Source organism: Saccostrea echinata, unplaced genomic scaffold (assembly GCF_033153115.1).
Source record: "Saccostrea echinata isolate AGI-Se365-2 ecotype Australia unplaced genomic scaffold, CSIRO_AGI_Sech_v1 ptg000012l, whole genome shotgun sequence".
Taxonomy (NCBI): Eukaryota; Metazoa; Mollusca; class Bivalvia; order Ostreida; family Ostreidae; genus Saccostrea; species Saccostrea echinata.
Window position 1 is genome coordinate 9,663,800 of NW_026889761.1, and position 16,195 is coordinate 9,679,994.

General features: G+C 32.6%; 1 protein-coding gene across 1 annotated transcript; it reads right to left on the reverse strand.

The window, feature by feature from the left end:
* Window positions 1-4,280: 4,280 nt before the first annotated feature.
* LOC133185920 (NADH dehydrogenase [ubiquinone] 1 beta subcomplex subunit 8, mitochondrial-like) lies at window positions 4,281-11,862 on the reverse strand. Its single transcript, XM_061321210.1, has 5 exons — window positions 11,741-11,862; window positions 11,098-11,327; window positions 9,778-9,842; window positions 8,164-8,257; window positions 4,281-4,499 (listed from the first exon to the last, which is right to left on the reverse strand). Exons 1-5 carry the CDS (start codon window positions 11,829-11,831, stop codon window positions 4,389-4,391), a joined length of 591 nt encoding a protein of 196 aa, XP_061177194.1. The 5' UTR covers window positions 11,832-11,862; the 3' UTR covers window positions 4,281-4,388.
* Between the last annotated feature and the right edge of the window lie 4,333 nt (window positions 11,863-16,195).

Below are 16,195 nucleotides of genomic sequence, written 5' to 3' on the forward strand. Positions count from 1 at the left end.
ATTTCAGTGCCTTACATAGGAACCCTTAATGATATAAATTTATCAAAATAATTAGCATTGCTATAAGACTTTGCATTCAGTAGTGCTATATTTATCACAAGTTGAAGATGTCATTTTTTTAAACCAAAGAACGAGAATGCTTTTGAATTGGATCCGGCAGGAATTTGGGCGCACTTGGAAAGTGAAAGTTCCCGATATTATGTTTTGATTTGCTAACATATGCCTTGAAAAATGGCTAGATGAGTCCTTTGGTACAGAATGTACATTTTTACACGCGTTTTTCTATAAATTTGCTTTCTCCTGGTCATCGCTCAATGATTTTAAAACATTATTTGTGTGCATTTTAACTCAAGGAACGAGCAAACATTTGAGTACTCAGAAGTATACAGATATCTGTGTTCATTTACAAAGTAGTGAACTGATAGTTTTACATAGAACATACATATAAGTAGACCGAGGACAAGTGGATGTCATAACCTGATTGTCCCTGGTGATGAGTAAAGAAGATGGGCGAACAAGGCGAGCGAAATGCCTATAGTGCGACAAACGTCAACGTGAAAAAAAATCTCAATTATAACAAAATTTTCTTTGATATTTCATCTAATATTGAAGTATACTTTATGTAAAATCTCGTGAATTTGCAAAAATATCACAAAGATTGAAATCGTTTGCCTACGAAATAGCATACGAGGGGTGATCAAAAAGTTCGAGAACTATCTCTATATTTACAAAACTACTATTCAGATCAGAATGAAATTTGGCACATATATAGTCATGAACATGTTCTATAACTAGCAGATGTTAGGTAATGTTTTGCTCCATGTTTGTGACGTCACAATGTGAAAATGTCGTCAATTTGTAGATGACTTGTGACAAAAAATGGTTGACTCAGTTATACTCAAGCAACGAACGGCTGTAAAGTTTAATGTATGTCTTTGAAATTCCTTTGCAGTAGCATATAAAAATTTGTTCAAGGTTTATGAAAACAAAAGACTTGCCAGATGTTCAATCATTATAGATTGATTGATGTAGTGAAGGAAGGGAGATGGTTAAAAATGATGTTTGTTCTGGTGCCCATTGAAAGTAAGCTGGGGAAGAGATGTGTCTCTGTTGAGCAATTTGTTAAGAAAGATTGCCAAGTTACAGTTAGTAATACAGTTAAATATCTCAAGAATATCATAACTATTAAATCCCTAAAATACCGTTTACTTCAGACTCTACACATCTCAGATATGATAAAAAGAAGGCGCCCATACTTTATCCACTATGGAAAAACGACGCACCAAAGACGGAGAAGTCGGGTTGTGATGGTCACCATGCTCATTTTAGAAAAAAAGATATCCTTATTCACCCATCCTGTTGCCGATATTTGACCATTTGTGACAAATGGACTATTCTTGTTTTAAAAAATAACTCGCAGCATAAGAAATACAAGAATCGGAAAAATCGTTGTTTAGTTTCTGTGAACAGAACGCTACGGAGCATGTCACGTGACAGCCAGGATCACGTGATTCGCGCATGGGCAGAACGGTGGTCGATGTGTATTAAGATCGGAGAAGGCTACTTTAAAAAATAATAAACACTGAAATCTAATTTTATTTCTTTTCTGGAAGTTATTCAATTAGTTCACGAACTTTTTGATCATCCCTCTTACACACACTAAAGAGGACAAAAAGGATCATTTTCTCATACTAAAACACAATTTTTCGATATGAGTGGGTCTTCGCTCCATTTTTCTTTTTGAAAGTTTATCCTCAAAGTTTGTGTAAAAATATACATGTTTTGTTTAACAAAAACTTTGAGCAAAGACCCACTATACCTTAAAAATACACTTTTATGACAGTACAACATTCGCATCTTTCTGGGAAATACTTTAGTCCATTTAGTCAAGGGTATTATAGCAAACATGATTTAAATGCCACTATTCACCAGGAGCTGTGTAGCGTAGTGGTTAGTGTGTTAGTCTCGAAGGATAATGATACTCAGGATTTTAATTGCTAGCTTTCGAACCCCACAAATACCACATAATTTTTCTAATAACAGAATAATTTTTGCCGACAAAATTTTCCTCAGAAAAGATTTGTTTATCATAATTTCATAAATTTCAACAATCAATTTTTATATGTTTGAAATTATGGGCATTCTGCACGCCTTGTTCACCCATCTCCTTTTTGGAGTGATAAGTTTCTTCTGGCTATATCCGGTGATAATTTCAAGATAATGAAACAAAGTGCTTCCAAATTAGACCAGATACTTAGACTCTGAATTTAAACAAATTAATATCAATATTTTTTTATGACTTAGCGAAGAGCAAGCTTATTATCTTATGATCTATTAATTGAGAAACAGAGATGAGAAAGAGCAAGGAAAAAAAGACAGTTAAAGAATTAATGACAATAACACATATTTATTATAAAAATTTGATTGCAGCGGAAATATTTGCAACAATAAATCCAGTAATTGATACTGTCAGACTTACCGATACGGAGGGTTTGTTCATTATCTTCACGTTCCATGTAATGCAATGCAACCAAGTTGGTTTTTGAGTCTTGAATGATAGATCAAGATATTGACACTAAAAGCTCTACAGGCCTCTTGCACGCTCTGAAACTCAACATATTCTTTACATGTCGTATATCATTGTTTTATTGTTGAATTAGAATTGCTCAAATCTCTATTTTGTTTGTTTGTTTGTTTATTTTTTTTTTTGTTCAATTTTATATTGTCTTTCCTCTATGTTTGACATCAAAAAGTATTAAAATTTCTAATATAGTACAATTTGTTTCAGAATGTAATAAATTCTAAATTTTAAAAAGCGGTATGTTTATATAAAGCAACATAATCATTACATTTGAAGTCATCAAATTTTTATGCATGCATGCCACATGGGGAAAGCAGTTTTTCAGTCACCTAAGCATGGCTCCCATCAAGCAGACCTCATTGTCAGGATATCGCATTACCTTGGCAGCATTCGTGAGTTTATTTTCAGTTGACATTTTTGAACTGCCACTATTCAATATTGTCGCTTCATTTATAATCACCTTAGAATATTTCCATTTTTGTTTGTGCGGGGATGGGTGGGGGCTAGGGGTGGTATTATAACACGCATCGCTGCAATAATTCTTTTATATCAGTATCCTTATGCACAAGTATATGTTATTTCGATCCCAAGTCATATGATTCATATCATATAAGTGGTATATGGCGTGTAAAACGTTGCATTATTATACGATTTTGTTATTCCTATTCAAAGATTTTGTTTCCTTATTCTAAAACATATAATTCCTATTCGATAAAATGGATCTGATCATACAACGTAAATATTATTCATTGATACATTTACAAATGTATAAATTTAATTTTATGGCGATCATCTAAATACAGGTTTCTTCTCATATTATCTGTAGTCGACGGGAATCGCACATCATTGCTGTTCTGTCGCTGTACCCGTTCAACTCTGCACTTTTACCATGCAACTTCCCCCATTTCAGTAATTCCCACCTCAACAGTATGCCAGTCAAGATTGTGCTTTCCATAGCTAGTTGGTACGCAAAAATCCAGAAACTATCTTATTCAGGACTTATGTTCCAAACTGTTTCCTGGCCAACTAACCCTATTGCCAAGTCTTACTCTTGAAAATATCCAATAGTAAACCGTGCATGTCCTAACGTCATACAACCAGAAAGGTCTCCCATTCATCGCACCGCATTTTTAATCTCCGACAGCTCTTCCGACGTATATAAGGTGAAAACGTTCACCATTGCAATATAACGCATATGACTGTTGTGCAAGGAAGTTAATTCATATACTAGTACTCAAGACTAATTTAAGATTCTTTAATTACTAACTTACTTGAAATAATAGATGAGTTACTGTTCTCGTCAAAGTTCATTTTACCATTAAAATTCAAGGAAATTCAAATGCAGACATTACTGAATTTAAATCCATTGTGAAATGTACATCCGATTGATGATTGACGTGGAAAATACGTTCATATCTACATGCAATTATAGATACTGATCTCCACAAAACAAATGTAAGACTGACTAGTATTTCTGTCTTTCTGCCATATTGTCTATTTATCAATAAAAATATGCATTATGAAAGTAGTTATAATGAAGATTTTTATTGATAAATACAAAATGTCAGAAAGACACTTCCAGTAAAATAGCCAGATAGTGTTGACTTCAAAAGAGATAATATTAGCACTCTTTTCTTTCTCTAAACTTTTTTTTCCCTTTTCAATGTGATTTAATAAATATAATGAAATTCAAGAAATATTCAGCTTCCCTTAATTTATTTATTTTTATTATATAACACATAACTTTTACACATGTTAAAACATCCACATTAAGCCATACTAGTGTCTGTGTTTTCAGCACATTTAATCACTCCTTACTATCAGCTGGTTCAAACGTGTAATGGACTGTTCTCTGAATCTCTGACGGATCTCTGTATGAAACAAACTGAGTGTAGGTATAGGGATATTGTTTGGGCAGCTACAAAAGACAACAATATCTCAAATTCAAACATGTGAGCAAAATGTCTGTACAAGTGTGCACAAGTGCATGATGCTTATGGCTAAATATAATTTATAAAAGTATGGTGCATTCTTTACATCAAGAAATATTTGCACTTATACAAATCTTTCATCTATAGTTGAAATAAAACCTCTGTTTTCTGCTCTTGAGCCATCCATTATAATAATTGCTTTCTATGTATCCACAACAGAAATACATTACTTTACCATTCTAATCATTCTCAGTTTTGCTTGACTGTTGCATCTGACGTGGAATAATTTACCAAATGGTGGTTATTGGCATAGTGCTAAGAGGGTGGATATACATGTATATGTACTTAAGAAATTATTAAATCTAGCATCATGCCAGAAATGTACAAAATTTACACACAGCTTGTTAACCAATCAAATCTCGTATTACAAGCTGTGTAGGAAATAAATGTAAATATCGCACATTCCTAGAAAGAAGTTCTGTTTATCTAATAAGAATTCTTAGAAAGGAAGTTTTGTTTACCTGATATTAAAGTATATTATATAAACAAGATTTTCTTTCAAAATAAAGTTTTTATATTAATATTCAAGGAAGGATCTTATGCACTACTTCCTTACAGGAAATGAGAATATAACTAACATATACTTATATAATCACCAGAAAAAAAAATAAAAAGGAGTTAAACAGAAAGAAATCAAAGTAATTTATAATTAACAATAAGTTGTAAAAAGATTATGAGCCTAACCTCAGTGAATGTAGATTATACTTAAAACAATTACATGTAGGTCTTTTGTCGAATGACTCATTAGTAACTAGTAAGAAGTGAAAGCTAACTTCATCATTGCAGCATTTCATATATGGAAAATATAGCATATAGCATTTGAAGAAACACTGCAGTAGTGATAAGATAAGGCTTATAGTTATTTTGGGTGGACCTGTTTCAAATTTGAACACTCATTTAGAGTAAAAAACAATCAAATGCAGCATCAGTATGAATGATGAAAAGAAGTAATAACATTCCTTGATACATCAATTACTTGGAAAAGAACTTTCTCCAGAAATTAGATCCTGACCAGTCGCTCAGGAAATTAAATCCTGACCAGTCATTCAGGAAATGTCCAATACAGCACCTGGGACTTGAATTTTGAACCAGGTAGGACTTATATATTAGCTACTTCAGGAAAGATCTCTAACTCGGATACTTACACCAATGTGAATGGCAGAGGTAAATTATAAGGTAATCTCAACTTGTTCAAGCTAAGCTAAAAAGTTTGTACCACAACTTTTTTACATTGTAGAATAATACATAAAGAATACCTAATCTTAAATATCATACATACTGCTTCTACTTGTCATGGTATATATTTGTTACATAGATACTCTCTAAGAAAAAAGAGGCCCAGGGGCCACATCACTCACCTGAGCACTGTGGCTAGGAAAAACAAGAGGCCCAAGGGCCACATCGCTCACCTGAGCACTCTGGCTAGGAAAAAAGCAGAAATCAGTTCAGTCTTGAAAAGTTTGAATATAAAACTGGTTTGGGGGGGGGGGGGGGGGTATTTAACGTACTTGAATCTAAACTTTATAGGGATGCTATTGAATTAATATGACAAATAATGGCTTTGCTGTTCTTAAGAAGAAAATTTTGATTGATATATCCTTTGTATTCCTTTGTATGATCCCCTGTTATGGCCCCTCTATTCTCCAGGGGATCATGATTTGTACAAATTTGAATTTACATTACCTGATGATGCTTTCATTTAAATATGACTAATCATGGCTTTGCTGTTCTTGAGAAGAAGATTTTTAAAGATGTTCCCTATATATTCCTATGTAAAACTTTGATCACCCATTGTGGCCCCACCCTACCCCTGGGGGTCATGATTTGAACAAACTTGAATCTATACTACCTGAGGATGCTTCCATATAATTTGATATAAATGTGACTAATCATGGCTTTGCTGTTCTTCAGAAGAAGATTTTAAAGATTTTTCCTATATATTCCTATGTAAAACTTTGATTGCTCATTGTGGCCCCACCCTTCACCCGGGGGTCATGATTTGAACAAACTTTAATCTACACTACCTGAGGATGCTTCCATATAAATATGACCAATCATGGCTTTGCTGTTCTTGAGAAGAAGATTTTTCCTATGTAAAACTTTGATCCCCCATTGTGGCCCCACCGTACCCCCGGGGGTCATGATTTGAACAAACTTGAATCTACACTACCAGAGGATGCTTCCATATAAGTTTCATATTTTCAAGCACAGTGGTTTTTGAGAAGAAGATTTTTTTTATGATGCCATCAATTTTTCATGAATTCATAATTATCTCCCCTTGGAAGAAGGCATGGCCCTTCATTTGAACAAACTTGATTCCCCTTTACCCAAGGATACTTTGTGGCAAGTTTGGTTGAAATTGGCCCAGTGGTTCTTGAGAAGAAGATGAAAATGTGAAAAGTTTACGACAACGACGACTACAACAACGACGACAGACAAGGGACAAATTTCAATCAGAAAAGCTCACTTGAGCCTTTAGCTCAAGTGAGCTAAAAAGCAAAAATCAGTTTAGAATTGAAAATCTTAAATGCATAAGTGGTTGCGACCTTCCCCTAAAAGGGAGTGGGTGGGTGGGGGGGGGGGTATGAATTGAACAAAATTGAATCTACACTAAAAATGCTTATATTTTTCTTTTCACCAACTGTGACTTTCTTCCCTCCAAGTTTGAACTTTCATTGTGGCCCCATCCTACCCCTGGGGATTATTGATTTGAACAAACTTGAATCTACACTATCTGAGGATGCTTCCATATAAATATGACCAACCATGGCTTTGGTGTTCTTGAGAAGAAGATTAATTTTTTAAAGATTTATCCTATATATTCTTAAGTAAAACTTTCATCATCCGTTGTGGCCCCACCCTACCCCCGAAGGGGGGGGGGGGGGCATGATTCGAACAAACTTGAATCTACACCACCTGAGTATATTTTCACATAAACATGACCAATCATAGCTTTGCTGTTCTCAAGAAGAAGATTTTTAAAGATTTTTCCTATATATTCCTATGTAAAAATTGATCGTCCATTGTGACCCCACTCTACCCCTAGGGGACATGATTTGAACAACTTAAATCTACACCACCTGAGGATGCTTCCATATAAATATGACCAACCATAAGTTTGCTGTTTTTGAGAAGAAGATTTTTCCTATATATTCCTTTGTAAAACTTTGATCGTCCATTGTGGCCCCACCCTCCCCCTGGGGGTCATGATTTGAACAAATTTGAATCTACACTACCTGACAATGATTCCATATGAGTTTCATTTTTCCTGGCCCATTGGTTCTTGAGAAGATTTTTCAATGATGCCATTAATTTTTCTCTATTTCATAATTATCTCCCCTTGAAGGAGGACGTGGCCCTTCATTTGAACAAACTTGAATCCCCTTCACCCAAGGATACTCTGTGCCAAGTTTGGTTGAAATTGGCCTAGTAGTTCTGGAGAAGAAGATGAAAATGTGAAAAGTTTATGACAACGACAACAACAACGCCAAGGACGACGACAGACAATGGACAAATTTCAATCAGAAAAGCTCACTTGAGCCTTCAGCTCAGGTGAGCTAATAAAAAGTCCAGCCAAAATATCATACATACCGCTTCTACATGTCGTGGTATATATTTGTTACATAGATACTCTCCAAGAATAAAAAATCCAACCAAAGAGAACAGGAACATAACAATTTCACGCCTGGAAGAAAAAAATATCAAAAATATCACTATAGTTTCTATAAATGATCTTCAACCTAAAGCTAAAAAATTCATCAAATCACACAGATGAAAATTATAATTTTAGACATGCAGCAAGAATTTTTCACTCATATTGAAATGTCAATAACAACAGTGAAGGAATTTAAACCTAACCTGAGAATCTCCAGCAGGGGGACGCTGCAAAGCTCTTTATTGTGCCAATTGCAAAAGGGTTTTTGTTTTTTTAGGTTTCATCTAGAAGACCAGTGATTTTTAAATCTTAAGTCATTTAGCAATCGAAAAGTTACTTCAAACTTTAAAATCTTGGGTCTGACCTAGTTAAGAGTCTGACACATGACCTTTTGCCCAAAGGGAATGATCAACAAATAAGCCACGGTGAGTGCAGCAGTTTCTCAATTTGAACAAAACACTTTATAGATAGCACAGGTCAACAAAGACTTCAGAGCTCTCCTGACAGTCTAATCTCATCTAAAAGCCACAAAGCACATGGGCTTTCAACATGATGCAAATATACTTCATAATTATTAGGCTTTACATCCTCAAACAGAAAATACAGGTCTTGTGCAAAACTTTAACAAAGACATATGTGCACGTTTTCTCAATTAACAAAATATCTATTCAATTTACAAGTAGATAACCCTAAAAGCTTCATTTATTTTTGCAGTCTAATTCAGAAATTAAACCAAGACAATGGACAAAATGGGCAAGATTATATTTAATACACATTTTTGTAAAAGCATTGATTGGAGTTATTCCCTCAACTCTGCATTGCTGTCTTTTCACCGAGACAAAATCAAATACAAATTTTTGCTGAATATTCTCAGGGGGTTTCCAAGGTATGAATGAAGCATGCTAAATTTGATGGCCACATACTCATACATAATTTTTTTTTGTTTACGTGTAATCACAATCTTTTAAATAATTTATTTTTCAAAAGCATTTCTCAGAAGTAATCATGTGCAATTAATTCAGAACTGGGTAATTTTCATTTTAAGATATAAATTAATGCAATGGTAAATGATAAATGATAAATCACCTTATTTTTCAGAAATGAAATTCACTTGACATTTAAATGTTTAAAAAAAAAAATAGAATGTCAAGCAGGGAGTAACAATAGACTATGCACATAAACATAACAATTTAAAAACTGAATAAAGCAGTATTTCATATTTCTAGAATAAGGTGTCCCCTATACAGAGGTAAGCAATAAATGTTCAGTCAGGAAACATCTTAAAAAATATTTATCCTGGCTTAATTAAAATGTGTATCATAACTGTACAAAGTTTATACACTGTTTTTTTTTCTTTTTTTGAAATTGATCACTTCTTTCTGATGAGAATGATGCCTAATCCATTATAAGGACATTTTTTATTTTTTCATTTAATCCCAGTTATGTTAATATAATTTACGTGATGGGCAATGCAGAATTGATCTTTCTAACTTGAACTAATTCTACACATATACAGACTGATTTCCTTCAGAAAAACTATTTCCTCTTACTCTGTGTGTGGATGATAACTACAGCCATAATCTACTTTATCCACCCAGTCAAAATCATATGGGAGCTGAAAAACAGGAGAATATATACATTGATAAAATTATATCAAAATCCAATAGAAAAGGCAAAGCATACAAGATTACAATCATTAAAACTTAAAATAAAATGGCCAGTATATATGTTTAATATTATTACTTATTAAATTGCTGCATGGGAATTTTAGATGCATTGAAATTATTATAGGTTAAGTTGTTTACAGTTTAACAATATCTGTTTTAATTAAGAATTTTATGAGAAAAGTTGTTTTAGAAATTGAACAGTTTGAATTTTTTTTAAATAAGCAGTCTAACTGGTTATAGAAATCATAGCAAGCACAGCAAGATATCGTAATGGTTTTGGCTATGGATATTGGCCTGGGTAGCTCAATCGGTAGAGCACCTGACTAGTGATAGAGGGGTCCCGGGTTCGATTTCGGTCCAGCCATACATTTTTTCCTTTCCTGTTACAGATTTGGTGCCATTGACCACCCCTGGACTTGCAGGTGAAAGTCCTGCCAGGGGCTAATAATAACTTGGAACAATGGGTTGTGTCTTCGATGGAGAAGACAATTGTCAGGAGGGAGGAATGCAATGGTTTGGACCATAGATATCGGCCTTGGTAGCTCAGTCAGTAGAGCACCTGACAAGTGATGCAGGGGTCCCGGGTTCGATTCCCAGTCCAGCCATACATTTTCTCCTTTCCTGTTACAATATTATGACAACTTCTGGGTTTTATGAAGGAAAAAAAAAATTGAGCTTTTTATTATTGAAAGGGGAATTTCTTACTCATCAAAAGGGGAAAATGGGATATTCAGGGGAAATTTTCTCTTGGGGAAAAATAATGAATATCGGTAATAAATATGCCCTAGATTAATCCCTGAATGCACTGCAAATACACTGTTTTACCATAACGGAAGTACTTCTCTCTTGCTCAGATTCTCGTGATCCCAAATAAAGTTCAATGATATATAATATACTCACCTTGCTTTAATGGAAATTGCACACAAATAATAAATTTTAAAGCACTCTCCATCAAAAAATTGAATTTTAAAGATACTTTTTACATTTTAAAGATACTTTATAGAAATGTCATGTGACATTACATCAAAACCTTCCAAACGTCTTGTGCAATTTGAAGAATTAGGCTGACCTAAGTTAAAGGTGAATAGGTTTCCAGCAATAAATTATAAGCAATTAAATGGCAATTGCACTCTCCCCAACAGTCACACCATCAACATGTTTAAACATTATATAGCAATGAATGGCATTGATCTATATCATTACCGGTTCATTGAAGTTCTTCTTCAGTCTGTAATTATCATATTGATCAAAGTCAGATCTGAGATCTTTTCCTATTGGTTCAACATTGGGGTAATCCCCAGTCCCCCATCCTAGTTCTGGGTCATATGGTTCATAATCCTCGGGCTGCATCCCATACTTCTTAGCTGCTGCTCTTCTTTCCTCCTCTGTTTTAGGGTAGGGACCAGGCAAGAAGTCTTTTTCCCAGTAAACAGCTGAAAATAATTTTTTGCAGGATGAAGATAACATATTTTTAAATGAATGGTTTACTTTATCACATGTATATAAATTATCAAAATAATATTAATGTCTAGTGTCTTACAGGAAATTTTATCTCCAACATGTAATTGTAACACAATCAAAACGGAAAACGAAAAAAAAAAAAAAAACAAACAAAAAACAAAAAAAAAAAAAAAAAAAAAAACAAAACAAAAAAACAAAAAAACAAGAAAACTCATTTTATTTTTCGTTGTTTATCTCCTTTAAATAAGAAAATAAAAGAGTATGTTCACTGTGTTATGAATTTTTAGGGACGTACATGATAGAGAAAACTCGAACTGTAAATAAAAATAGCACAGACATTTTATTAAACCGTTGAGAAATAAAACAGAAAAATAACAATATTTACCTCCAACTTTAGGAGTAGTGGATATACATCTTCGAATGACAGAAATAGGCTGAAATCGACGAATAACTCGTCCAAGGCCTACAGCGGCCATTGTGACCTCTTAGACAACGAAGAGTTCCGATGTGAGGGAGATAACTTCGTCCTCCAAAAGATTTTTTGTGCAGTGATCGAACATTTTGTTAAAAATAAAGTGTTATTTTTGTTGTAAAAATAAATAAATAAATAAATAAATTAATTAATAAATTAATAAATAAATAATTTTCCATTGAGGGTAAAATTTATTTGGAATTCAGAGTGTATACACATGTTAAAATTTTTCTGGAATGGAATCTGAGACTGAGGATCACGAAACATCGTAAAAATCTAAGGAAATACATGTACAAGGTCAATATTCCTCAATATTTCTCAAGGTGAAGCGACCAGGAAATAGGACTTGTCCGCGCCTCCGTGTATCTTACATCACCAGATCACGATGCCATTAATTTACTCAGAATTTTATGTTGGCCTTTATCATGTTTAGGCCAGGAAGCTTTCACATAAGTTGGACTTTTCTGACCCAGTAGTTCTTGAGAAGAAGATCTGTAAATAATCCAGCTACCTACTGCATGGTATTACAACTCGTAATCTTTCGTATTTAAGTTCTTCTAGATCTATTTAAACCCTGCCAACTGTATTCCGCGCAGTAAGATAATGAATATATGAAAGTTTTTTCGGGTGTCCTGGATACACGGTCATTACGTAACTATCAGGTAATTCTAGAGGGCACAGAATTTCAAATGTGCATGTTCAAACCGCAAGCGTCCCTTTTCCACACACACAAAACCCTCACACACACACACACACACACATACACTCACACACACACACACACCGGGTAATCGATCATAAAATTTGTCATATGCCAATAATATGTGGTGGACAAAAATGTTATAAACTTTTGTAAACTGAACAAGGCGATAATTCTTTAGCAGCTGTTTGTTTTGGTATCAACAATTTTACATATAATTTACACAATCTAGAATTCCTTATATTACTGCATAAAAGAACTGAGATAAACCCCGGTAAAAGTCACGTGGTGTCCCCTTGTTTACAGTACCATCTGAATGGTGTACAACTTTGGAGTAATACGGGAATTTTGTGTAAAAATGTTTGTTTTCGGATGTATCCTCTGCTTTCTAAAAGGTAAATACATTTATAGTCATTTTCTATGCATACATTACATATCACCAACCTAATACAAATGTCCAAACGAAGGTATAAAAAAGAAAGAGGCATGCGTTTCTGGAAGTGTATATTAAAATAAATGTTGCGAATTTTTTTTTTTTTTTTTTTTTTTTTTTTTTTTTTTTTGCCATTTTTGCAATAATTAATATTTCTATAAATCATAGAATTGGGCAATTGTGCTTGAAAATTATGGGCTTCAAATTTAAAAGTTATTTGTGAATGGTGGACAAACATAAGAATTTTAATATTGAGTGATATATAATGGATATCTACCCACTGATGCGATGCTTTATATAAAATTAATGGATATACATTTTGTTTATTGATATTTTTTCCTCACGTTCTTTTATCATTTTGCTGAATTTGTAGTATTAAAGTACATGTATGTATAAATAAGGCTAGCGTTATTTTTGATGATTATATGTCAAAAAATTAATTTTCACACAAGATTTTGTTCCCTTTCAAGAGAATACTTATGAAAGTCTTACATGCAAATGCCGTATATGATTTAGCAGAATCTAATAACATCAAATTAAACTTTCAACTGTTATGAATAATCTGGATTTTCTACACAAATTGATTTTTTTGCACTACTTTTGTTTGGGGAGGGGGGTGGGGTGATATATTTTTTTTTCAGTATTTGGTTACATCAAACTGATTTTTAGTCCTCTTACTGATAATCCACAATACTTCATTAAGTTCTAAGAGGTCTATTGATTTTTTTAAAGCGTTTAGATTAAATCATTGACAAAGCAAAAGCAATATACAAAAATATTGATTGAAAGATTTGTTGCGAAGTGAATATAAAGATAAGAGGACAGGAAGAAATGTCTAGCTGTAAATATTCTAAATAACAGACAACCCTCAAGACTATTACCCCTATAAATGACCTTCATGTCAAGTAGCGAAAAATGCGCCGCGTTCTTGCTTTTTAGGTGTAAGTCTGAAAAAATGAACTTGAACAATCTTTTAAGAAGTTTTAAAGATATAGTGCTTGTGAAATGAATCAATTGTTCCAAAAAAAAAAAAAAAAAAAAAAAAAAAAAAAAAAAAAAAAAAGAAAAGAAAGAAAGAAAGAAAGAAAGAAAATAGACTGATTGATTAATTGCATTGCTATCTAGAAAATAAAAAAAGCCCTTTCATTAAAACGTCCTTGGGATTAAACTGGATTAAAAACTGGATGTGCTTTGTACATGTACGTCTTTGATTCGAAAAACTACAAGCTTATATAATATAAAATGATAGAAAATCTTTTTAAAAATAGGATAATGCTGACTGATGTAACTCTTAACAATTCTTTTTCTTGAACAAATTATCATTATGAATTATGTTATGCAAAATGTAATTTAGAACATTGTCTCGTAGTAAAATACTCTATTTTTGATACCAAACGCGGGCTTTGTTAATAATAGGAACTGCAATCAATTAAGTTTTCTGTATGCAAATTTGACTACTTTATCCAAAATATTGCTAAATTTCCTGTTAACGTTTTACATCAATCTATTAAAAATAAAGGTCATAGTCCTTATTAGTTGCCTTAACAAAATAATAGTCATATTTTCAAACTTTTAGAAATTTCTTGTTTTGAATTATTGTTAAATAAATACGTTCTTATAGCTCTAACGTTTTTATATAAATTGAACAGGATTTAATGTTATCTACGGCTTTTATGCTTCAGCCTTTCTGATATATTCAATTGTAAATTCTTAAACTTGCTGCACCTCAGGTAATGGTTTCTTCCTCAATCTGGAGGGATAAGATTTTACCTCTAGTACCACACTAACAAATTCAGTTGGTGTAAATAAAGTTTGTGGAAATTTCGACACAGAATGATAGAAACACAAAATGTAATATTTAAAAAATATAAATACATACGCATATTTTCATATACTCATTTATTTATATTTTTAATACCATAAAGTATCGACATATTTTAGAAACTTTGTGAAATGTTATTTATAACAGGCTTCAATGATACCTAAATTTTAATATTAAATCCATAGAGTGTGTTATTACCTTTTGCGTTAACCTTAACGCAAAATGTAATACCACAAAATTCTTAAAAGGATATTTTTTACATTTTGCGTTATTACATTCTGCGTTGACCTCGACGCAAAATGTAATAACACATTATATAACAATCTCATTTTATTGCATTTTGCGTCGTTATTTCATTTTGTGTTTTAACCGTGCTCATCCATTCTAGGTTTACCGCCAGAATTTGAGGTAATTTTGTATGTAAGTGAGTAAGTAAATCACTTATTATAGTGATTTACATGATAGAATGTATACAAAAAATGTACTAATACAATAACAACATAAACATCCGACCCATTGGACCTATATGTCACTGTTTAGCTATTATAGTGGTAATGACATTCAGAATATATTTTGTCGTAATTTTTAAGATTTAAATATAAAGTTTGCAGTTTATCTTGGGAACATAGAGATGAGATTTTGAAATAGATTATTGTCCATTGATAAATTAAATCATCAAAATTTCTATAATAGCGCCCTGTTTCTATCCTCAGTAGTAAAACCCCACAAGGAAACTGTGCAATAGCTGATTTATGTTTTCATATCTTCATAGACATAAAGCTTTTGAGATCATTTTTTCCCCCTATATAACATTCGAAAAACTACAAGCTTTATAAAATATAAAATTAAATAAAATATATAATAATATATAAAATATAATTATAAAATATGACATTAAAAAAACATTCAGGATAATTCTGACTTAACAGAAAAAGTGAAATTTTAGCATTTTTTCCCTTGAATAAGCGCCTTACTCACTGCCGTGCAACACAGTGCTCACCAATGCTAGGTTTACAACCAAAATAAGAAGTAATTAACCACCAAAATATGAAATATTATTTTTATGATAAATATAGATACAGACAGCATTTATCATGATCTTGCTAATTATTTAATGATTGTGTAAGACCTAAAAGTGTTTGCGTAATAAATAATAGTACTTTAAGAATGTTCCAATATTTTGATCTGACTCTTCAGTCATGAAATACTGATCATGTGCAGAATCTGAAACATATCTATGAAATAATTGTTATTGTTAGACATGCAAACATATGGAATGTGGTCTTGAATTGAAGAAAAAATAAAGCAATGCAGTATCTAATATGCAAATAAGATCAACGTTGAAATTGAATAAAATTTTGAATCTTATGACACCTGCAGAAAATACAGCATCTGCAGCAATGTATTCATTCT

Excerpts from the sequence above, each read along its gene's own strand:
- LOC133185920 (XM_061321210.1), bottom strand. The coding sequence starts at position 11,831 with ATGGCCGCTGTAGGCCTTGGACGAGTTATTCGTCGATTTCAGCCTATT. Across the intron at positions 11,328-11,740 it reads CACTACTCCTAAAGTTGGAG|CTGTTTACTGGGAAAAAGAC; the intron begins GTAAATATTGTT and ends AATTATTTTCAG. Across the intron at positions 8,258-9,777 it reads AGTTATCATCCACACACAGA|GCGTGAAATTGTTATGTTCC; the intron begins GTAAGAGGAAAT and ends TTTTTCTTCCAG.